At 53.8% G+C, this 23,171-nt stretch overlaps 1 protein-coding gene across 1 annotated transcript in view; it reads right to left on the bottom strand.

Annotated features, from left to right (window-relative positions):
• Nucleotides 1–23,171, bottom strand: part of DNAI1 (dynein axonemal intermediate chain 1) — a 62,228-nt gene that overhangs the window by 9,669 nt on the left and 29,388 nt on the right. The window contains exons 11-16 of the mRNA XM_061163956.1: nucleotides 19,940–20,024; nucleotides 16,539–16,656; nucleotides 16,240–16,283; nucleotides 5,968–6,215; nucleotides 308–397; nucleotides 93–180 (exon numbers count right to left, since the gene is read on the bottom strand). Coding sequence (XP_061019939.1) covers nucleotides 93–180; nucleotides 308–397; nucleotides 5,968–6,215; nucleotides 16,240–16,283; nucleotides 16,539–16,656; nucleotides 19,940–20,024 — 673 coding nt within the window. The remainder of the gene's footprint in view (nucleotides 1–92; nucleotides 181–307; nucleotides 398–5,967; nucleotides 6,216–16,239; nucleotides 16,284–16,538; nucleotides 16,657–19,939; nucleotides 20,025–23,171) is intronic.

Below are 23,171 nucleotides of genomic sequence, written 5' to 3' on the forward strand. Positions count from 1 at the left end.
AGGGGAAGTGGGGTGTGCAGAGAGAGAGAGGACCAGACCTCCTGGGCCCGGGTGATGTGGCCGGGCTGGAGGTGAGGTGCAGGGGCTCTTACCCACTGTGTGTATCTGCAGGCCCTCGAGATCTTCCGTGGTGCTGCCCTCCACCTTCAGCTTGATGACGTCAGTGTGAACCAGCTCACTCTGCGGTCACACAGGGAGGAGAGGCGCACCGGTGGGGCTGGACCAGCAGGGTTGGAGTCCCCCTGCCATTTGGCTCCCCCCACTTCCCAGCTTCACCCCTGCATGACCCTTCCTGGGAAACACGCACCTTCACGAGCGTCCAAGACACGATCCTGCCGTCGGATGACACAGAGAAGAAGTTGAGGTTATGGTCCATGTCATCCTTCTGCCACCTGACCTGCAACGGCCCACACTGTGAGCTCTGGGGTCCTGCGAGGGTGTCGGGTTAGGGCTGCGAACGGAGCAGGGCTCACTCGAGGACCCTTCTGAGGCCCAGAAGCCAGTTCTGGGAGCCCATTTCCTAGGGTCCCATGATGGGCCCATCCTCCCTCCTCACTCACCGCCCCCCCCCCAACCCAGAGCATCCTGAGGCAATGTGCCAATGTCCCCGGGCTCAGCAGTGGAGGTACCTGGTTCCTCTCTGCATTGGCTGCTAGAAGCCCTGTTGTTTTGTTTGTTTGTTTAGAGAAACTTGTTATTAAATTTTATTTTCATTAAATAAGTACCTTTTTCCCACCCTCACCCACATGGGGGGAGGAACAGAAAGCCCCCAGCCCTTCCATTTGTGGGATTCCATGTATAAAACCTGAGATGGTGAGGATGAAGTATAAAAATACTGTTTACAAAGGGAAAGACAGTGTCCATTGTGACCTTAACTTTCAGACACCCCGATCTGCAGGCCCCTTTTTGCTCCTTTAGAAAAACTCCTGGGAATCCGTTTGGATGTAGGACAAGCCTTTCTTCTGGTAGGGTATGCGGGGGTGGGGGGGGCGTATGTGACGTGAGTTGACCAGTTGTGTCTGACTCTTTTCAACCCCATGGTCTGTAGCCCACCAGGCTCCTCTGTCCATGTGGATTCTCCATGCAAGAATACTGGGGTGGGTTGCCATTCCCTTCGCCAGGGGATCTTCCCAATGCAGGGATCGAACCCAGGTCTCCTGCATTGCAGGCAGAATCTTTACTATGTGAGTCACTGGTGGTGGGGGGGGGGCGGGCAGTGAGGGGATGGGACGGGGAAGGGGGTGGGGAGCTCCCAAACCCCAACACAGAATAGGAAGCTATTTTTGTAACAAGTTGTTAGAAAGCAGTGGCTCTGCGTTCGACCTCCTTATGTCGAAAGCCCATCAACCAGCTTCCTCATTTCTAAAACAGAAACCATAATAGCATGAGTTTGTTGTAAGGAATAAATGAAATAATGAACGTGAAGCTCTTAGGTCAGAACACTGCAGATATTAAGTGTTCAATAAGTAATAGCCATCATCCTAGGAATCAAGATGCCAAGGTTCTTGGGGGGCTTTTTCCTGCTTGCTTCCCTCCCCACCCAGGCTTGGTTTTTTTCCAGGTAGCCTTTCTTCTGTTACCACCTTCACTTCACCACTAGCTCCTGTTTCTAAAATCTTGCTCCCAGCATCTCAGATATGAGCTGCATTTCTCCAACTGCAAATTGGGGTTAATAATCCTTCCCCACCCATCTTCTCTGGGCTGGAAGCAAACATATGGGAAAGTGTTTTGGAGACAGAGCTGTTGTCTTATGAAGATGACACGCTTGAGGCTCAAGTTTCTGTTGCCAGATGTGGAGGCCCAGCAGAGCTGTGTCTGGGAGGGCTGGGGCGGGGCTGGGTGCCCAGAGCTTTCCAGCCTCCAGGCCTCCTGCTCTGGGACCACCATCTTTCCCCTGTCACAAGGAGAGGCCCAGCGAGGGCGGATGGGACCCCAGGGGTGCTGTCTGTAACCACAGTTGTAACCTGGCTCTTGAGCAGCGTACGTGGGGCGGGGGGTGGTGTGGAGGGGATTTCTTCTCCGGGGGACCACCCCCCAGGCCTGGCTGTCAGAGCTGCAGGAGGCAGACCTCGTCCTGCCTGGGCCTGTCGGGGCAGGCTGCTCTTCTGTGATTTCACCAAGAGGCCTAGAACACCGCACAGCCTGTGAGGCACGTCAGAGCAGTCCTGATGCCGAGACAGCTCCCTCTTCCGTGTAAAGGGGGGAGCGGATGGGGGTGTCAAAGGCCAGACAATAAGAGGCACAGGGGAGCTGCAAAGGGAAGTGTTTAATGAGTGGCCGCTGGCGCGCATGGAAATTCTATTTCACACCCCACTTAGCAGCCTGATGCCCAGTCGGGGGTGGTGCGTGTATTTGCAGGTGTGTGTGTATGAGTGTGTGTGTGTGCAAGTTGCACACATGCTCCTGGAGTGGAGGTGGGAGGGTAGGAATAAAGAGGGCATAGAGGGGGCAGGTGGAAGTGGGATTGAGAGAATGAACGAATGCCCAGGAAGCAGGCGGTAGGGAGGAGACAGAGGCCTGCATCACTGATTCCTTCTCTTCTGCATTCTCTCATCAGGGGAGGCGTGTTTCACACCAGGGTCTGTTCATATCCTTCCTGCCTCCTACCCCAGTGTAGCAGAGGATACACACACACACACACACACACACACACACACACACACATATTCTGCAGAGTGCTGCTAGTTTTGGGGCTTCCCAGCCGGGCCTAAACAAGGCTACGCTACCTAGATGGGAGGCAGCCTGTGCTGTGGGACCAGAACCCTGTCCCCTTTGGAGTCCCTAGCTCCAAAACTTTCCATGGCTCCCTGTTACCAACAGAACAAAGTCCTTCGGCCCCCAGCCTGGCTTTTGAGATCAAAAACAATCTCTCTGATTTCTCCCAAGACATAGTCCCTTGAAGAAGGACCTAAGACTCTGATGTCTCTGATACCTCCTTCACGAGCCCCGGCTCTTTTTCAAGCTCCCGGATATATAACCAACTGCCTGTAGGATGCCTCCTCTGGCTTCTTGTATTAACTTCTGGCCAGAATTCTGTGGCAAACCAGAATTTCAGGCGCCATCACCAACTTTCCCTTCCCCCATAGCCAGCCAGTCACTTCCTTCTCTTGATTTTACTCCTCAACAGCTCTCAACCCTATTTTCTCATTTTCATCTCCGCTGCCCCTGTTGTGGCTCAGTCTTAAGCTCTTCTCATGCTGCGGCTGGAAGGTATCTCCAGGACACTGCATGACTGTGGGATTTCTTTGCCCCCAAATCCTCTGATGGTTGGACAGTGATTTTCAAATTATGCTGGGAGGAGCTCTTGGGAGCCTTGGGAAAGTAGCTCAGGGGAGGTGGGGAGCGATGATAGGGGACCCTCAAGCAGTCAGGACTCTGATCTTATCAGAGCAGCCCCACTCTCATCTTTATAATACATTGAGCTTCTGTACTTCACTAACACTAGGCTTCCCAGCTGGCACTCGTGGTAAAGAACTTGCCTGCCGATGCAGGAGACTTATGGGACATGGGTTCGATCCCTGGGTCGGGAAGATCCCCTGGAGGGGGAAATGGCAACCCACTCTAGTATTCTTGCCTGGAGAATCCCACAAACAGAGGGGCATGGTGGGCTTTACAGTCCGTGGGGTTACAAAGAGTCGGACACAACTGAAGCAACTTAGCACGCATGCACTAACACTTCATTTGAGACCACTGACATGTGGAAGCCAAGCTTCCTCCTTGCCGGAGAAGCACACTCAGGACTGGGCACTTAGGCTCTTCTCAGGTCCCGCTGCTCCTCCCTGTCCTGCATGCGGTGCTCCCCGTGGTGCGTCATATCCAGCAGGCCCCTCTGCTTGTGCCCGTGTCTTTCTGGCGCATGTGACCTCTCTGCAGCCTTCTTCATCAGTGCACACTTCCTCATGCTTCACAATTCTGCTCAGGTGCTTCTTCCTTTAGGAAGACCTCCTTGGCCTTCCGGTCCCTGCTTCTCATCCCCCGGCACTCTGGACAATCCTCAGCCCTCCTTGACACTTAGCACACGCCCTATCTGCTCAACCTTGGCTGCTGTGTGTCCCCGCCAGGAACTCCGGAGACCAAACCCTTGAGCATCGTCAGCCTCCAGAGGGGTGGACAGGCAGGAGTTGCTGAATGAATGAATGAATGAATGAAGAGACGAATGAGGAAGTAGGGAGGGAAGGAGAGCAAGCGAAGGAAGAGAACAGGAAGTCGTTAAAGGAGACAGAGACAGGCAGGCCCCTCCCACGTCACAAGCCCTGATTCCAGCCAAGAACTCCGAGTCTTCAGTTTTGCAAAGGCAGCAGCCCTGTTCTCCTGAAAGGATGGTGGGAGAACAGAAGGCCACCCTGTCCAGTCTCCCTGGCATCCATCCAGGGAAGGGGGAATGGTCTCCTGCGAGCCCCACTTCTCTCTCCAACTTGCTATTTGACTCTGAGAACAGAGGAGAGAGGGAGTAGGCTGGTTGGCCGTGGCCTCTCGCCCTTTCCTGGGCTTGAGGAGAGTCAGGCCACCCTGAGATGCTCTGCGCTTGGCCGGGGTCTGTGTGTTCGAGCTGGCAAAGCAAGGGCAGGTCTGATGCTGCTTTAGTTTGATCAAAGCAAGTCTTTTCTCTCCCTGGGCTTTAATGTCCGTGCAGACATTCTCCCCATGTCTGGAGCCCTGAATGCCTGGATGCGATGACTCGGGAGGTAGGCTTTCCAGAGGAGAGAACCCCTGAAGCTGCAATTCTGGCTCCAGCTTTGGTTGCGGGGAGGGTATTTGGTGGGAGGAGGTGCCTCCTTCCTGTGCCCCAGATCCGGGTAAAGGATGAAGCTGAGAGGCCCCCACTTCCCCTGTGCCTGGACAACCCTCCTTCTGCTCAGGCCTGTCTGGGAGCCAAAAGCCAGGGCCTGGGCATCCACGTGACTCACGAAGTTCAGGGTCAGACACACAGGGGTACAGAGCCCGCCGGCAGACCCTGTCAGGTCAGGGGGCAGAGGACAATGAGAAGACAGACCCCCAGCACTGTCTGAGCCCCACAGAGGCCTTGGGCAACTTGAGACAGAAATGTGTGCTTAGATTCTCCCAGGCCAGACCACGGGGTGAGGGTGCCTAGGCTCAAAAGGAGGGGCAACTTTGGAACACAGTGAGGAAGGCCTATGAAGCCAGAACTAAGAGGCTCTGAGAACAAAACTGTGAAACCCACTCCCAGCGCAGTAAGGTGGGAGATGCAAAGTCAGGGTGAAATCCAGCCGCAGCGACCACAATGGTCTTATTCCATGCCTATCTGGAGAAGCTGGGTACTCACAGGCCCCACCTGCCAGGTCTTACAGCCCCACCCGGAAGGCAGAGAACCACCAGCACCTACCCTTGTCTGGGAGATCCCTCAAATCTAGCCCAGATGGCAGAACAGAGTCCCTGTGGGCAGTTGAGGAAGACCATAGACCCCTGGCTTCCTGGGTAGCTCACACAGTAAAGAATCTGCTCGCAATGCAGGAGAGCTGGGTTCGATCCCTGGGTCGGGAAGATCCCCTGGAGAAGGGCATGGCCATTGCCTGGAGAATCCCATGAATAGAGTAGCCTGGCGGGCTATAGTCCATGGAGTCACAAAGAATCGGACATAACTGAGCGACTAACGCTTTCACTTTTCATAGACCCCTGGAGCCCTTAACGTACTCAGTGGAGGCCCATCAGGCCCAGGAGCCATCCAGCCACCAGCTCTGAGTCATTGAGCATCATTCCTCAGAGATCCGCGGCCCTTAGCAGATGGAAGGGCAGGAGACCACCGCCCTCATGGCAGACCCTCTTGCCTCCTGATGCTCGCCTCTGCCCTTCTCACGCCTGGCTCCTTGGCCTCTAAGCCGGTAGTTGTCGTCCCCAGCCCCTGGCCTGTGGCCCTCTCCTCCCCACGGTCCCTTCCTCCTGTGCTTCCCAGGCCCACCCGCTGCCGCTCAGCCACACCCACGCCTCCCACCCGCTTCGGAGGCTGACCTGCCACACGGGGTCCGTGTGCTTGCCAGACTTGGCTGAGCTGCGGAAGGAGGGCTGGGACTGGGGCTTCTTGAGGTTGTAAATGGCCACGTTGCCATCGTAGTGGCCCACCACCACCAGGTAGGGGTGGTCCACGTGCATGTCCAGGCACATGATGCCACTCTCGCTGCTGAAGATGTACTCAGGGAAGCTGGGGTTCTTCATGCTGTATAATAGCAGCATGCCACGGCTCTGCTTCATGAAGTCATCTGTCCCGGGGAAGAGGCGGCGGTGGTGTGAGGGTCCGAGTCCCAGCCCCTCCCCCGGAGGGCCGACAAGCCCTGCCCCCCTCCGTCTCCCACAGAGTGTGTGGGGAGATGCAGGGGTCAGGGGTGCTCTCTGGTCTTCATCTTCTCCGTCTGCAGAACGGAACCATGAGACTTGGCCCACCCCCTCCTTGGGGCTCAGCGGTGGGCGCAACAGACAAGGTGACCGGGTGTACTTGAGGGATGGACAGTCATTCTCCTTAGCCTCCCTGGGGGTACAGGAAAGGGGGTTGCCAGCTCAGAGTTGTTACGTGAAGGATGTGGGTGGGCTTGGGACAGAGCAGTATCCCCAGATGCCCAGCCCATCTGTTGTGCTTAGGTGCTGGGATAATGGCCGTGTACCCCTCATCCCCAGCCAAGGATAGGGGTTCTGTCTGGACTAACATGGAATTGCCTGTGTGGTCCCACACTAGCCACCTGTGGGCATCTTCCCCTACCCTCCAGCCCCACAGTCCCCAGATGCAGCCGAGCCCTACCTCTAAAGTGAAATTGTCAGTTGCTCAGTCGTGTCTGACTCTGTGCGACCCCATGGACTGTAGCCTTTTAGCCCTGCATCTTCTTCCCTGGTGGCTCAGAGGTTAAAGCGTCTGCCTGCGATGCGGGAGACTTGGGTTTGATCCCTGGGTTGGGAAGATCCTCTGGAGAAGGAAATGGCAACCCACTCCAGTATTCTTGCCTGGAGAATCCCATGGATGGAGAAGCCTGGTGGGCTACAGTCCACGGGGTCGCAAAGAGTCAGACACGACTGAGCAATTTCACTTCACTTCACTTCAGGCTCCTCTGTCCATAGGATTCTCCAGGCAAGAACACTGGAATGGGTCACCATGCCCTCCTCCAGGGGATCTCCCTGACCAAGGTCTCCTGCATTGCAGGCAGATTCTTTACCCTTTGAGCTACCCGGGAAGCCTAGCTCTACGCTTGCTCCCAGATTTGAGAAGTCCCAGGCCAGCCAGCGGGGCTTCGGTAGGCCACCATGGTATCTGTCCCTCTGGCCGGGGCACAGTTTTTGGTGGTCGACAGCGGACCACTTAGCAGACGTCCTTCTCCCTGCCCACCCCCAGCGAGCGGGTGATACCAGTCTTTCATTCTCTGCTCACCCGGCGCCCACTGGGATCATGCAGTCACCGAACAGAACACAGCCCCTGCCCTGAGTTCTGGCTCTCCCACCACCAGCCCAGGACCCTTCCCAAGCTCAGAGGAGCCAGAGCTGGCAAGGCGGATGTCTAGAACAACCCCCTGCCCCCCTCTTGGGGGTCCTATGCTAAGGCAGCCTTTTAGCTGACACAAGGGCTCTCCCCTGTGCCCCCAGGGCTAGCTCCTCTGACCCCCGCAACTGCAGATCGGGCCCTCCTGACAAAACGGCCGGTCCTGAGGTGTGGAGCCCGTGGGTGAGAAAGAAAGGGAGGCAGCCCCAACTTGGTAAGTTTTGCAGAGTCATTCTGTCTTATTCCTAAGGCTGCCCCTTTCTGAGGGGAGCAGGTGACTGGGCTGGGCTCCCCAGGCTCTGGGAGTGAGCTAACGACCACCGTCCCAGGTACCCTCGCCCCGGGCCTGCTGCAGGCAGAGCTGACGCTTCCTGGGAGCCAGGGTGGCCTGCAGTGAGCACGCTGGCGCGCCCACCAGCACGGCCACCTGTGGGGAAGCCCACCTTCCCTTGCTGTGGCTACTTGTCAACCAGTCATGGGCACGGGGCCTTCCTATGTAAGGAGCGGCTGCCCCTGGAGTGGAAGGTACCGCGGACCAGCCTGAACCACAGGGAGGCACACCGTGGTTCCAGAAGGAAAAGGCTCCTGCTCTGGGGCAAGTGAGGAGGCCAGGCTGGTCACCCTGCGCCTGGCATGTCGCCGAGCCAGTAGGGGACTGGCCTCGAGGTAGGGGCGGGAGCTGGCAGTACCTCACCCCGCAGGGTCCAGGGTAAGCCCCAAGAGCTAACTGTTCAATTCCAGGAGAGTTCCACAGTTGGCTGAGGGAGTGTCTTTCCCAATCAGACCATGAAGGAAACTGAACTGGGCAGTGGGACAGTCCCTGGTAGCGCCTTTGGTTCATTACCCAAATCCTGAGTGCCTGACTGGGGCCTCCCTCTGGGCTGAGCCTGGCAGGGACACACCCAGCCCTCTGGAGACATGGGCCTGCCCTCGGCGGCTCCTGGTGTGGTGACAGGGAGCCAGACCCCTGAGGCTGAATGGGCAAGCCCTTGCCGGGTCATCTAAGTATGAACTGCCAGGCCGGAGGTGAGTTGTCGACGCCCTGGACGCCCTGTGGTCTGGATGCCAAGCAAGACTGATGGGAGGAGTGGGCGGGCAGGAGGGTGAATGAAAAGGTGGGCAGTTGGGTGACAGATGCTCAGGCTGAGGATCTGGATGCTCTCCTTGCTACCCCAAGGGTCAAAGGCAGGCGTGATCCCCACACTTGCTCTCACTATGCCCCAGGGATCTGGTCCCTTGAGGGACAGCAGGGATGACTCACTTTTTCTAGACACACTTCGAGCAGCCCCTGGCCTGCCACACCATGCACAGAACCTTCACGACCAGTGGAACCAGGAAAGGAGGGTTGGAAACCCTAGGCTGGCTCAGTAACTCTGCAGTGTGAACATCTCTGACCTGCTCCCAGAACCACCAGATGCTGAACTATGGCCCCCAGATTATATAGGTGGATAAACTGAGGCCCTGGTGGCTCAGAGAGTAAAGAAGAATCTGCCTGCAATGCAGGAGACCTGGGTTCCATCCCTGGATCAGGAGGATCCCCTGGAGAAGGGAATGGCTACCCACTCCAGTATTCTTGCCTGGGAAATCCCATGGACCGAGGAGCCTGGCAGGCTACAGTCCTGGGGTTGCAAAGAGTCAGACACGACTGAGCAACTAACACTTTCACTTCAAACTGAGGCCCGGGGGGTAGAAATGATGTGCCCGAGTACATTAGACCCATCACTTGGTGCTTGTCACACCCAATATCCTGTTTAGTTACCCTGCTCAGGGTAACAGCACGAATCCAAACTTTACATGAAGGTAGAGAAAGGAGGGCAAGGGGGCACCAGACTTTTGGGGGCAATGGGGCATCTGGCAAAGCAAATAATCCCTTCAGAATCTGGACGAGGGGATGTGTAAAGGCCAGGGCAGCCACTTGTGATGAGAGGAAAGTTCTGGCAGAGAGAAGCATGGATTTCATAAGACAGGGACACAGAGAGCAAGCAACCGGCCACACTAAAGCCTTAGCGCCTGCCAGTGCTCCCAGGCCACACACATCCTGACAGTAAGCCTCCCGTTCTTAACCTGGCTCAAGTGATCTCTGTTACTTTCAACCAAACAAGCCGTCCTGACACAAAGATCACAGCTTCTAATCATGGCTAGACCATGTGTTTCCTGAATTCCAATTCAGGGCTTTGTCTGCCAAACCACACCAGGAAAACAGAGAAAAACTCTCATTCAGCTAGGGCTTCCTCTCTATCTTATTCTATGATGTTCTTGTCCCTGACTCTGGACCCCTGTGAACCCTCACTATTCTATCCTGTGAGGGTACCCAGAGTGACGTCAGGGCCCCAACCTGCAACAGTGCTACAGGAGAACATCATCCTGTCTTCCAAAAGTCCTAAAGTGACATCACCACTCAGACCATCGGTGGTCTCCATGTGACATCATCGCTGAGGCTACCAGCAGTCCTGGTGACATCACTGCCCAGCCTGCCATCATTCCCAGTATGATGCCACCAACCAGGTCATCAGAAGTCCCAGTAAGACGTTGACCTCAAGGTCACTCCCAGTGCCTCAGTTCCCAGTGAGTGGTAGAATCCCATCATGTTCAAGGCTCACAGAGCCCCGGGCCCTGGGGTACTTGATCCTGAGTCCCACAAACTACCCGGCTCCCCAGCGCGGGACTGGAAGGTCCAGTGACACAGGTAGAAGCCCCCAGTTCCACACTCCATTATATAAAGAGACAGGAGCCCTGACGTCTGGGGCCAGTGAAGGAATTTCAGGTTCCTCTGGGGCCATGGGATTTCAGTGAATCTGTGTTGGCTGGGTGGAAGGGAAAGAGGAACAGAGGAAGAGGGGAAGGGAGAGGTGATAAACCATCTGGCCTATGACTCCAAGACAGGGGGAGAGGGAGGGCCACTGGTCTGGCCTTCGCTTCACTTTGTAATTTTGCCTTCTCCAAGAAGCCTTCTAGGCCATTCGGCTTCTCCACTATGAGTGCCCACCTACCCCCTGGAATTCCTCAACCTGTACTCTATTATTACAGGTGTATTACTATTGCAAGCAGATTTTTCCTTAGCCTGCCACCAAAGGATGGAGCATGGCCTGGCATGGCCCAGCAGGCTTCCTCTCTCAGAGGAAGAGCTGCCTCCTGCTAACCCTGCTTCGCTGGATAATCTCTATGGCCTCTCTGACTCTGGCCTTCAATGATTCAGGAGGTTTGGGGGAGGAGAGTCAACTCCCTAATAGAGCGTGATCTGGCCATTCTCAGAAAGCCATCGTCTCAGGGGAAGGGTGGCTTCCTTCCACATTTGACTGAAGCTCTCACTGCCCTCAGCACCCTCTCCTGGGGCCTGGGCAGCGCCACTACTCCACCCCTGCCCAGAGCTCTAGATGGTAGGGTGCCGCTCTGGAGAGTCCTGGCTGTCAGGAGAAGCCTGGGATTCTGCTCAGGATTCAGGGAGTGCAGAGCAGGCAGAGGGCATGTTGGGGCATCCGGCTTAAGCCAGGCCAGTGGTCAGAGAGAAATAGGTGCCAAGCTGCAGAGACAAGAGTGCCAAGCCAGCGACAGCCAGCAGGCCTCCTCCTCTCTTCCTGCAGCTCCCTGATGAATCCGGCCCAGGGCTTGAGCCCAAGGCAGCAGCTGTTTCATGATTCCCTTATTAAGTCATGTAAGAGGCACTCGGAGGGGCTGTGGTGGGCAGAATAATGCCCTCCCCGATGTCAGTGTCCTAATCCCCAGAGCCCATAAATATGTTACTTTGCACAGCAAAAGGGATTTTGTAGATGTGATTAAGTTAAAGACCTTGAGATGGGGAGATTATCCTGGATTATCTGGGTGGAACCAGCGTAATCACAGGGGTCCTTATAAGGGAAGGAGGGAGGCAGGCAGGTCAGAGCTCTGACACCAGAAGCCGACGTCAGAATGAGGCACTTGCTAGCTGGAAAGAGGCCACAAGCCATGGAATACGGGCAGCCTTGAAGCTAAGAAAGACAGGGAAATGGATGGCCCTCCAAACCTCCAAAAGGAACAAAGCCCTGCTGACACTTGATTTTTGCTCAGCAAAACCCATTTTAGACGCTGACCTCCAGAACTGTAAGATAATAGATGTGTGTTGTTTTGAGCCGTTATGTTCAAATCAGTCAATCCTGAAGGAATTAACCCTGAATACTCATTGGAAGGACTGATGCTGAAGCTCCAATACTTTGGCCACCTGATGCAAAGAGCTGACTCATAGGAACAGACCCTGATGCTGGGAAAGATTGATGACAGGAGAAGGAGATGACAGACGATGAGATGGTTGGATGGCATCACTGACTCAATGGACATGAGTTTGAGCAAACTCTGGGAGAGAGTGAAAGACAGGGAAGCCTGGTGTGCTGCAGTCCACGGGGTCACAAAGAGTTGGGCATGACATAGTGACTAAACAACAACAAATCCCTTATGTTTGTGGTAACTTGTTACTGCAGACAGAGGAAACTAATGGGGTCACAGGGAAGTGTGACCCAAACTCTACTTTTAGGAATCAGAGGGAGAGGTCACCCAAGATGGCTGTTCTCTTGCTCTCTGCACATCCCCCAGTCAACCAGCCCCTGCTTCACCTCCACCTGCTCACATGACTTTCCAATCCTCTTAATCACAGGGCTTACTCAATAGCTACCTAAGTGCTTGCCCCTCACCCAGCTGCTGGCTCCCCTGGCGACTGATGAGCCAACCTGATGTCAATTCCCCTATAAATGGTAGGCTCCTCCTCCCCCAGCAGTGAAGGTTTTTGCCATGTCCTGTCTGTGGTCTGACATATGTGGTAGGGACCTTTTGCTTCTGACTTACAAGACTCCCTATCCAGTTACGTTTAAGTTGTGGGTTTCTCTATCACTTTCGCCTTCTCTGGTCTCACAGTGGGGCCATGTGGGGCTAGCAGGTCTGTGGTGGGGGGCAGCCCAACAGGCCATAGATGATACATTTTCTAGGGTGATTTGGAAGCAGTCCCTCTAGAAATCAGGGGGATGGAAACTAATGACCCCCAGCTCTCCTGATGACAGTAAGGAAACCCTTCCTCAGTTTCCCACATCCCAGCCCTGCCCCCTTGGACTCTAGGCACAGACTGCCTCTTGGGTTAGGACTTTCAGTCTCCAAAGGCAGGGGACGAGCCTAGGGCTGCCCCCAAGAAAGGACATTGGTGTTACAGGGTTCCGAACTGCTAGTATGACCCTGAGACAGGTGCCAGGCTGGATCCAGCCTTCCAGGCGTCTGGGCTTTTCCTAGAGTTCTCACCCAATTAGGAGTTGGGATATTTAAACAGTGTGGGAAATAAGAGCAAGGCCTTGGAGACAGAATACATCAAGCGGGACATTTAATTTGATTTAGGGAAAATGAGGCAAACATTTGAGAACCTAAATAACTAACCAGTAATTAAACTAACAACAGGAATGCCCTCGCACTACAACCCGGTGAGCACAGTGGCCTTTATGGACTGTATTTACAAAAAGACCTGACAACATAATTAGTCCTGTAAATTTTACGCGGCCTGCAGCTGAGGAGTGATGGATTTTGTGTGTGGAGGATGAACGGGGAGAAATGAGGTGGATGAATTTCCATTTTCAGTAAATGAAATTAACACTGCTTAATTAGTGAAGCTGACAAATAAATGACCGGGGATGATTTAAATCCCTCACAAGTGGATCCCTGGCCTGGGCAGGCTGAGGGACCAGCCAGGAGGCGGTGGGACAGGGTGGGAATGGGTGTAATACTGGGACTCAGGGCCTGACTTTGGCCACTTTTGAGGGTGCTGTCCCTCTGAGGCTGGGCTGAAGGTCAGCTGGCTCGTCCGCCCTTCTAAGACATGACCTGCTGGGAGGTGTCCTCCCCGTCTCCTGTGTGAGAGCCAGTCAGGACACATACAGGGTCTAGGACCTGATCCACCATCCCTGCCTGACAGATCACAGGGAGTCCCCATTTCCCTGATGTGAATGGCCTAGTGGGCCCTCAGTGCAGCAGGCTGACACAACGGTACCCCAGCTTGACCCCATGGGCCATCTCTTCCTAGACTACCTCCCTCTGCCCTCCAGTGTTCCTCCATCTGCACTCACCTGCTGACAGCCTTTCTCCACTCAGCTGAGACACGGAGCCTGGCCCCAGGGGGAGCCCCAGTCTCAGCCCTGTATGCAGCCTGACATGCCCACCACCTGGTACCCAGCAGCCACGAGGGAAGGCAGGTGTGACTGCTCTGTGCTGTTGTAGGCGATTGCCCAAGCTCTCTTCCCCACCTGCTTCCTCCCAGCCTGGCTCCAGCCAACTGGCCTTGTGCCCAAATGCGGGCTCGGCCCCAGTGATTCCTAGGTGCCTGCCTTCCCCTGCCCGAGTCTTATTTGACCAGGTCAGAGAGTCAACATTGGGGTATCCCAGGCAAAAAGAGTCCTGGGCTGAACTCACCAGGGTCAAGCCCAACAACAAACCCAAACTCTCACTTCAGAGTTTGTCCACACGAGGCAAAGTCTGATGATGGGAGGCGGGCATCTGGGAATTTCCAAAATAGGGTAATGGAGGCTGGTGAGCAGCTGCTCCTCACAGCAACCCATCCGGGCATTAGGGTGCCTTTTTCCTGGCCTTGGCTTTGCTCACTTTCTTCCAGGGAGACACCTGGGTATTTGCAGCATGGGGCTCCCTGGGGAAACTCAGGAGTGAATGCAGGAGCCCTCTGAGTCCCAGTCCAGCCTGGCTCTGCTCAGGCCTCTGCAGGGTGGTACTGAGATGTGCAAGGCTCTGAGCCAATAGATGCCCAGTGGAAAGCTGGTCAACAGCTCCCGTGCCAGTGAGAGTAACCACCGCCTCTGCTGGGCCCAGCTGTCTAAGAGAAGAGGTGGGGCCTTGTCTGACTCCTCCCTGTCCCCAACAGGCCTCTCTGCAGCCCTGCCGGAAAGCTAGGAAACAGAAAGACAAATCAGCAACATTCATCGTCATTTCTGTGCAGATGGTTCCTACAGCTCAAGGGGCACATTTGTTGCTTTTCTTCCACGTGTGTCTCATATCATGACAGGGTGGGGGGGTACCAGGCGTCAGCCTCTCCAGGTCACCAGGGGAAAAACCAAGGCTCAGAGCAGCTTTCAGCTTCAGGTCACACCACTGGGAAGTGACCCTCCAGCCAGAAGGCCTGCAGCTGATAGCGGTGCCACCCAGACACGTGGGTGTGGCCGACAAAGAACAAAGAGACCCTTCCAGGGCGCACGCCTGCCCAAAAGAGGCCACTGGGTCTGTTGGAATTGGGGCTACCAATTCCTGATGGGGGTGTCACTCTGCGCCACTGCCTCTGGCTAACCCTGCCCCCAAGGACAACCTCTATATGACCCCAGCCAGCTGACATTCCACTCTGGCCCTCGGTGAGAGGAGGAGACGGGAGAGCTGAAGCAGTTTCTCCTCCCACCTGCTGGGGAGCCTCCCCACTCTCCCCACCTCGGTCCTGGGCAAAGAGCCTGGGCTGAGAGCAGCCCCAGAGAGGGGTCCCCACCCACTCCTAGGAGGCCCGCTCAGCACCCGGCCCACGTCCAGGCCCAGTAGCTGCAGCAGGGGGAGGAATGTGCTAGCTCCCTGCCAGGGGGGGTGGGTGCCTCCTGCTTGGCAGCAGCCCACCCTCAGGAGTGGGGACACAAAGCGGGCATTTAGGGCATCCTCGGAGGCGGCGCAGACCATGAGACTGGGAGCAGCTCCAAGGGTTTCCTCCCCGAGAGGAATAACAAACACCCACTCCTCTTGGCCCTCGCCTCCCTCCCCCACCCCGGGCAAAGAATGGGCTGGGCGGACAGGCGGTCTGAGGGGCAGAGACCGGGAGCTTGTATGCCTGCCAGCCAGCAGTAGCTTGGAGAATGGGAAGGCTTTTCTGTTTGCAGAAGCTCATTCTCTCAGCCAGAAAGCACGCCGTCAGCCTGGGGAGCTGTGGCTTGCACGAAGTCTGGGGCCCTCTCCTGTTAGGAAGGGGGAATGTCCAGGCCAGAGGGGAGGCAGGGGCTTATGCAGGGCCCAGGAAACAGAAGGAAAGCCATACAGTTCCCACAGTGCTGCCTCCCACTGTGGGGTGAGGGAAGCTGGTGGGGAGAGAACATCCCGTAAGGCAGCGGTCTCCGAGCGGGCAGGGGCCAGCGATGAACGTCGAACCCTTGTCCTCCATCTGCTCCAGAAACTCTCTTCATGCAGACCCCACCATCAAGGCCCTCCCAGGTCGGGTCCAGCCCACCTTCTCATGCTTCTCAAGCCCACTTCTTCGGCTTCACTCCACGCTGGTGGCTCAGAGCCTGCCCTCTCTCTTTGGGATGCCTTCCCTAGTCTCCCAGCTGTCTTTAGCCTCCAGTCTCCTGCCCGCAATTCCTCCCTGCAGTGGTTGTATCCCTACCCTTCTCAAATTCCTTCAGTGGTTTCCCTTTGAGAGAAGGTCCAAGCTTCTTGGGATGGCTTACCAAGCCCTTTGGGCTACCCGGCCCCCTCTACAGCTTCATTTCCTCCCGTACCTCTCCTGCCTCCCAACCTTTGCTGCTGCCTCAGATGGAAGTCCTCTGCCCCTCCTGCTTCACCATAATAACTCCTTCGAGGCTCATTTTGGCTCATCCTTCACGTAGCACCAATTGCCCGTGTGACAACGGGGCTTCTCCCCTAGACTGTGAGCAGCGTGACCAGATCTTAGTCACCTCCCTAGCTTTCACACCTGGCAAAGAGATCTGCACTGAGTAGGTACTTAGTGTTTGTCGGTTGAGTAAGCAGGTGAACAAATAGCCGGTGAACAAATTACTTACAGGAGCCATGTCCCACTGCAAACAGATCGTTGTACTTTGGATTCCTGCAAAAGAAATGAGAACCCATCAGCCTAGGAAATGGACATGGTTTGCCCATGGACACAGGCCCTCCCAGGTACACTGGTGCCTTAACTGCACTGCAGACAGACACTGTTGACCTTGGAGACCTAGGGTGGTTCCATAAGAATCCCAGTCTCACTTTCTCCCACAATGCTACGTGTCACCTTCAAGGTGGTTGAGCTGCTGGGTACCCAGCGGGTGCTCAGGCACTCCAGGTTTTCTGCAATGCCTCTACTCACCAGAAGAGGGCGGTGACGGCCAGGCGCTTTGCTTTGTCATTTTGGAACTTCCAAAGAGGCAGCAGGGTACCCTCCTGGTCCCGATACTCGTCAGCAGCATCCTCATAGTACTTAAAATCTTAAACACACACAGACTGAGTCAGCCCTGGACTACCGTTTTCTGCCTGGACCTCTTTGGCCAAAACAATTAACCTCTTTGTGTTTCCGAGTGGGAATAGTAAGAGTACCTACCTCAAAGGACTGCTGTGAGGATTCATTGCTAATATCTGTAAAGCACTCAGAAAAATACCTGGCACAGAGTAAGCTTTCTGTAATGTTGTTGTTACTGTTATCGTTGTTTTTGGAGATGAATTACACTAAAGTGGCTATGTTCCTGAGGATAAAATTCCAGGTTTCCCCATCTTCATATTCACTGCCAAGCCCACCACAGTCAAGATGCCTGGCTCCCTCATGGGTGCTCCGAACTCAAGTTCATCTCCTGCCCTAAACTCTCTCTACCTCTCGTTTCCTCTAACTTAGGCAGGAGCCGCATCCATCTTTCTACTTGTCTATACCAGAAATTTTGGTAATCCTTCAATGATCTCTTTTCATCATCCCTCATATTTTCCTTCTGATTATCTTTTTAATCTATTCACTTCTCTCCGGCTCCACAGCCACAGTCTAGGTTCAGTCCCCAACAGCCATCACCCAGACTATGACACCACCCTCCCAGGCGGTCTCCCTCCCTCCAGACATTCCTCCTCCAGCCCACATTCCGCAGAGCCATGAGAGGGAGAACAAATAAGCCAGCTCCCCCACTGCCCTGAAAACCCCTTGGTGGCTCCCGTGGCACAGGGGCTTCCTGATTGAACCAAGGCTCCAAGCCGCTACCGTGTCACCTCCAGCCAGCTGTTGGCATACTCTCTACATCAAAGTGTCTAAAATGCTCTGCTCCTCCCGGAAACTCCCACTCTCTGTAGATCCAGATCAAGCTCCTCCTCCTCCTCTGTGAGGCCTTCCCTTTGTTGCTGAGCAGAGTTCACCTCCTCCTCCGCCCCACCCCTGCCTCTGGTCTGCTGAAACATGGGTCACAAAGTGTTGTGCGTTTGCCTGTCTCCCCCAGCCCACAGCTCTAGGGGGACAGGAAGCACTGTGTTATCATCTCTGGAGCCGCAGTGCCTAACACAGGGCCAGCCACAGAGCGGCCACCCGGTGGTTGTTCAAAGAAGGAACAAAATATATCAACGAAAGGGAAATAGTTCTCAGTCTTCTTTCCAACCAAGGGTGCCCCAGTAGAAAATGACCCTCTCATCCACCATGGTCAAGGACAGGCCCAGGCACAGCCCCAGCCTCTTTCCCAATGTCCCACACTTTGATGTTTGGGGACTTACACCCAATCCTCAAAAATGGTTCAGAACAAAAAAAAAAGATTAGAGTGGTCAGAGGCATGAGCCTTGATCACATCAGAAATCCCTGAGCTCGGACTGTCTTTGAAAAGACTTCATTTTAGAGGGAGAGATTAATTGGTAACACTTCTGTTTTCACTTCTCCTTCACAAATACACTTTCCCAAAGGGAAAAGTGTATGCAATTAAAAAAAAAATCAAAGTTCAATGCATTTTTATGTGCCTGTGTTCTTATAAATGAAAAAGGTTCACCAAGGCCAATTTCTCCATGGATATTAATCATGCTTGCAGCCCTTCAGTGGGCTGCTTGCAGAGGCTGGGTTTCAGGAAGCCAAGCTGTGTGAGTGACAAATTCATTCACAGCTGCCGTGTACTTTTGACAGCTCTGAAAAGCACTCAAGGTCGTTTTCCAGCCTGAATGATAACAAGGGGGCTTGTTTAGGCGGCTGGTCTTGGCAGCCCTGGCTTCTCTGTCCCATGGGTGAGCAATGAGCATCAAGTCACGGAGAAGAGCCCTGGGCTGTCAGCAGAGGAGATCAGCCAGCAGTGGGGAACTGCCAACTCTGGGGAGGCAGCCGCTCCAAATAAATGCACAACCTCTCAGGGAAATACAAGCCACTTGGGAATGTGCTGTTCATGCCATGGGAAGGATTCCGTTTCCCTGGCTCTGTCAAAGATGCCAGAATTTCCCAGGCCCCCAGGATTTAAGCATTTCTGAATCAGTCTCTTGCTTCACCACATCACTAATTAATCACTCGCCCAGACCTATTGAGTGTTCATTTGAAATGTCTCTTCCAGATCAGTGCCTCTGTGGTCTCGTGCTGAAGCGCTTAGGCTCTGGATCCAGGGGACCTGTCTTGGAGTCCCGACTCTGTCCCTGACACCTCAGGCTAGCTGTGGTTTTGAACAAGTGGCAACCTTTCAGCCTGACTGTCTCATACATAAAATGGAGGTCATAGTGGTATTCACCCGACAGGGTGGCTGTCAGGATGAACTAAAGTAATACATGTAAGGAGCATAGCACAACACCAGGTGCAGAAGCCATTCCCAGGGAGGGCTGGCGCTTGCTTTTCACTATTCAACAGCTCCTTTTCCTCCATTGCTGAAGATGCATCCTGAGTAAGGTGTAGGGAGGCCCACTCGACCCACACCTGAACCTCACCCTCACCTCTGCCCCCATCTTCCGCCTCGTCATACCCTTTCCCCTTCCTCCAGCCCTGCTGTCCTCGGGCTGTGTTCCTGCCTAGAGGAAGCTTTGAACTCTGCAGAGAAAGCTCAGATTCCCTGTGCGATATTCAAGGCCCTTCCTTAACTGGCTCCAACCATCTCTCCAGCCTGAATTCTCCCCACTTTCCAAGAGAGCCCCTGTCAGGGTCACTGAGCCTGCTTCCCCTCGTCCCCAGAGTCCTTTCCGTTCATTTTCACTACTGAGTGAGTCACTGCCCGTGCTGTCCCCTGCCCGAACATCTGCCCTCCGCTAATCTCCCACTCAGACGCCACTTAGCCCTTGGCATCCAGCTCAGCCCTCCCTGAAGCCTTCCGTGACCGTGGCCGCTCCTCACTTCCTCCTCCTCCGTTCTCGAGGAGACCAGAGCAGTCTCTGTCTGCAGTCTAGCACTTAGACTGTCCCTCAGCTGGACAGAGCAGAGAACAGAACACAGAACTAGGAGGCTTAAGACCCAGGTTTGGGTGCCCTTGGCCTTGGCTTCCTCATGTGTGAAGCAGGGATAAAATCTCTGCTTCCCCACAGTGTGGGGAAGATGACATTAAATAACTAACATGCCGGTGTCTTTGCTGCACCACTGTCAGATCGCATCACTACACCCATTTTTTTCTTATGCCACGGTTCCTATTTGAACTGTGTAAGTCTTATTTCCCTAGTGACGTCCAGAGGACGGAGGGGTTATTTTTCTCCTCTTGCCCCTGTATGACCCAGCATGGGACACTCAAATACTTACTTTGTATGAGCGATTTTTAATAAAGTAATAATAGCAGTTGCTGGCACTTTAAATCTTACCCTGAGCAACATCGTCATACGTGTTTTGGTTGACCATCCGCTCCACGATTTTAGCTGCCTGGGTCACTTTGGTGATGTCATCGCTCTGTGGAGATACAGGGGCCGCCGGTCCTCATAAGCCAGCATTCTGGAAGGTCTGGCCCTGAGCTATAGCCCTGACTTGCAATTGGCTCAGCAAAGCCTCTCTGACCCTGCCCACCCCAGATAGCTCTGTAAAGGTTCTCACCACCCTTTTCCGGGAATGCCCAGCTCACAAGTGGCACGAGGCGTCTGCACTGCCATAGTTGGCCTCTAGGTAGAGCTTGCCTCCTGCTCTTTCATCCTGAGTTTATTCTGGAGATGGCTCGTCTCTAAGCACAAGACAGGGCCCTGAGGAGAGCCCAGAAAGGGTACCGGAGGGGAGAGCAGACGGGGCCGGGAGGAGGCTTCTCTGGTGGGGACAGAGGTTTCACCAGCCTGAGCAACAACAAGGACTGCCATTAAAGGTCCCAGAAATCTGTGGTCCAACTTATTCAGTCAAAAGGTGAGGGGTATGTAAAATAGATAGCCAACGGAAATTTGTTGTATGACTCAGGGAATTCGAACTGGGGCTCTGTAACAATCCAGAGGGGTAGGAAAGGGTGGCAAGTAGGAGGAAGGTTCAAGAGGGAGGGGGCATATATACACCTATGGCTAGTTCATGTTGATGTATGGCAGAAATCAAGCCAATATTGTAAAGCAATTATCCTTCAATTAAAAACAAATTTTTAAAAAAGTTGAGGGGAAGGTCCAGGGAGGGGAAAAAGACATGCCTTTACTATAGAGAGTATGAGACAGAACTGACTCCTAACTCAAGGCCCTGCCCATGGCCAAAGACAAAGCAGGAGGTTTCATATCAGGGAAACATGACTCAATTTGAACAAAAAACAAGTTCATTATCATGTGAAATTCCATAAATCCCCAATGGAACACAACTACAGCAGGTTGAGAGAGGAGCAAAGAGTTTAGGGCTGGCAAGACAGGTCCAACATGTCTAGAGCAGGTGGCAGGAATGAACCAGTGGAGTGGACAGCCCTCCAAGGGGGCCCCAGAGGGCCACGGCTGTCTGGGATGAGCTTTCCCAGGACGGCCAGTGTTGCGCAGAGGTTAAGAGAATGGGTTCTGGGGCCACACAGGTCTGCATTCCCACCCCCTCCCACAGATTAGGAGCCCAATGGCAACCTTAGGTACGTGAAGGTCTCTGTGATTTAGAGTACTCCTGCTACAGTAGGGATGGATGATGCCTTCTGCATCATAGGGTCATTGTAGGGCCCTAACACATGTAGGACATGTAATAATCACCGTGGTGTTAGTCACCCAGTGCCCAGTGGTAACTGATGGTGGTGTCAGAGGGAACATGCAGCCTGGTGTAGTGGGGACTGACAAAGTCACACATGGGGGCTGCCCTTTGAGACTTTTTGATCAGTTTTCAAACTGACTCCAGAAAACTCACCAAGGACACTCATTGGCGTCTTATAATCATAAGCCTCAGAGCTCACCTGGAACCAGCTACTCCCCCTACCCCCTGACCCAAAGCAAGAATCTGTCCCCCTTAGCAGCTTCCTGGCAAGTGTTTCTCCCCATGCCAGGCAGTATTTTGTGTAGTCAGACAGCCTGCTAACTGAAACCTACTTCCCTGAGTCTTATCCCCATGGTCCTAACTCTGTCCTCCAGCCACAGAGGTGTGTGTGCCAGGGGACAGCTCCTCTGATGTGGGAGGACAGTGCCTCATCCCTCAAGTCAGTACTCCCTCAGGTGACCCCGCCCAGCTCCACCAGCCTTGGCGGCCTCTTAACAGTCAACACCTTATCAACCAGAATCAAGCAAGGGCTTATCTTGGGGGCTGTGCATACATCACCTTGGGTTCTCAAGACAAGCTTGCAAATCAGGCATCATTAGGCTGTTTCCTTGGGCTTCCCTGGTGGCTTAGTTGGTAAAGAATCTGCCTGCCAATGCAGGAGACCCAGGTTTGACCCCTGGGTCAAGAAGATGCCCTGGAGAAGGAAACTGCAACCCACTCCAGTATTCTTGCCTGAAAAATCCCGTGGACAGAGGAGCCTGGTGGGCTACAATCCATGGAGTTGCAAAGAGTCAGACACAACTTAGCAACTAAACCACCACCACAGATGAGAGAACAAGTTTTTAAAATTTTCAGCTCGGTGACAAAGTCAGGATATAAACTCAAACCTATGGACTCCAGGGCCCATGCTCTGAGTCCCATACAGAGAACCATCCCTCCCCAGATGACCACCCTGGTCCTGGGGGACTCAGGGCTCCAGATGTGCTCTGAGGAGAGAGTGTGGTTAGGGAAACTATGCTACTGGAGCAGACGTGGCTCTTTATTGACTGAATTTGTGGCCTCTGAGCCCTTTCCTCCATTCCTGTCCTAATTGTTCAGATCAGAAGAGCTTACATTCATTTCTGTACATTCACTCAAATCATTAATGAGACAGAAACCTGAGATCTACCACTGCAGACCTTCCTCGGGGTATCATGAAGCTACTCTGCTTTCTCCTCTCCCATACTTTTGAGCTTTATACAAACCTAATCAGATCCAGGTCTCTGAGAAAGGGGTATCACTTTGTTCACATGCTGAGCCTCAGCAAAGCGGAAGGCAACTCTTACCTCTACTCTGGTCTACAGACAGCCTGTCCTAGTACTTGGGATCCACAGTTAGAGATCAGTTCCCTTGGGGGAAGGCTGAATAGAATACTAAAGTATTATTTTTAATTTATTTATTTTTACCTGAAGGATAATCGCTTTATAATAATGTGTCAGTTTTTGCCATACATCAGCGTGAATCAGCCAAAGGTATATATATGTCCCCTCCTTGAAGCTCCCTCCCACTCTTAGAAGCATATACACTACCATGTATAAAATAGATAGCCAGTGGGAATTTGCTGTATGTCTCAGGGAACTCAAACTTGTGCTCTGCGACAACCTAGAATACTAAAGTATTAACTGGCTATGTTACACCCCCAGTATCCTGCTCCACTGTATTTCTTGGTCCAGAGGGCTGGAATCTGCCTACATCACAGCTTTTCGTGTTAGTCAAGCTGAAAGAACCTGGTGTGTATTCCTGCCTCCCTGAGGGTGTTAGACACCAATTCTGGTAGGGTTGAGACCTAAGGACAATTTTCAGCCTTAGTCAAAGGGATCTTTCTTATTTATACTTCATGAGTCCTGGTGACTGCAATTAAGGTTTCTTTAACCA

Source organism: Dama dama, chromosome 16, assembly GCF_033118175.1.
Source record: "Dama dama isolate Ldn47 chromosome 16, ASM3311817v1, whole genome shotgun sequence".
NCBI classification, from domain to species: Eukaryota; Metazoa; Chordata; class Mammalia; order Artiodactyla; family Cervidae; genus Dama; species Dama dama.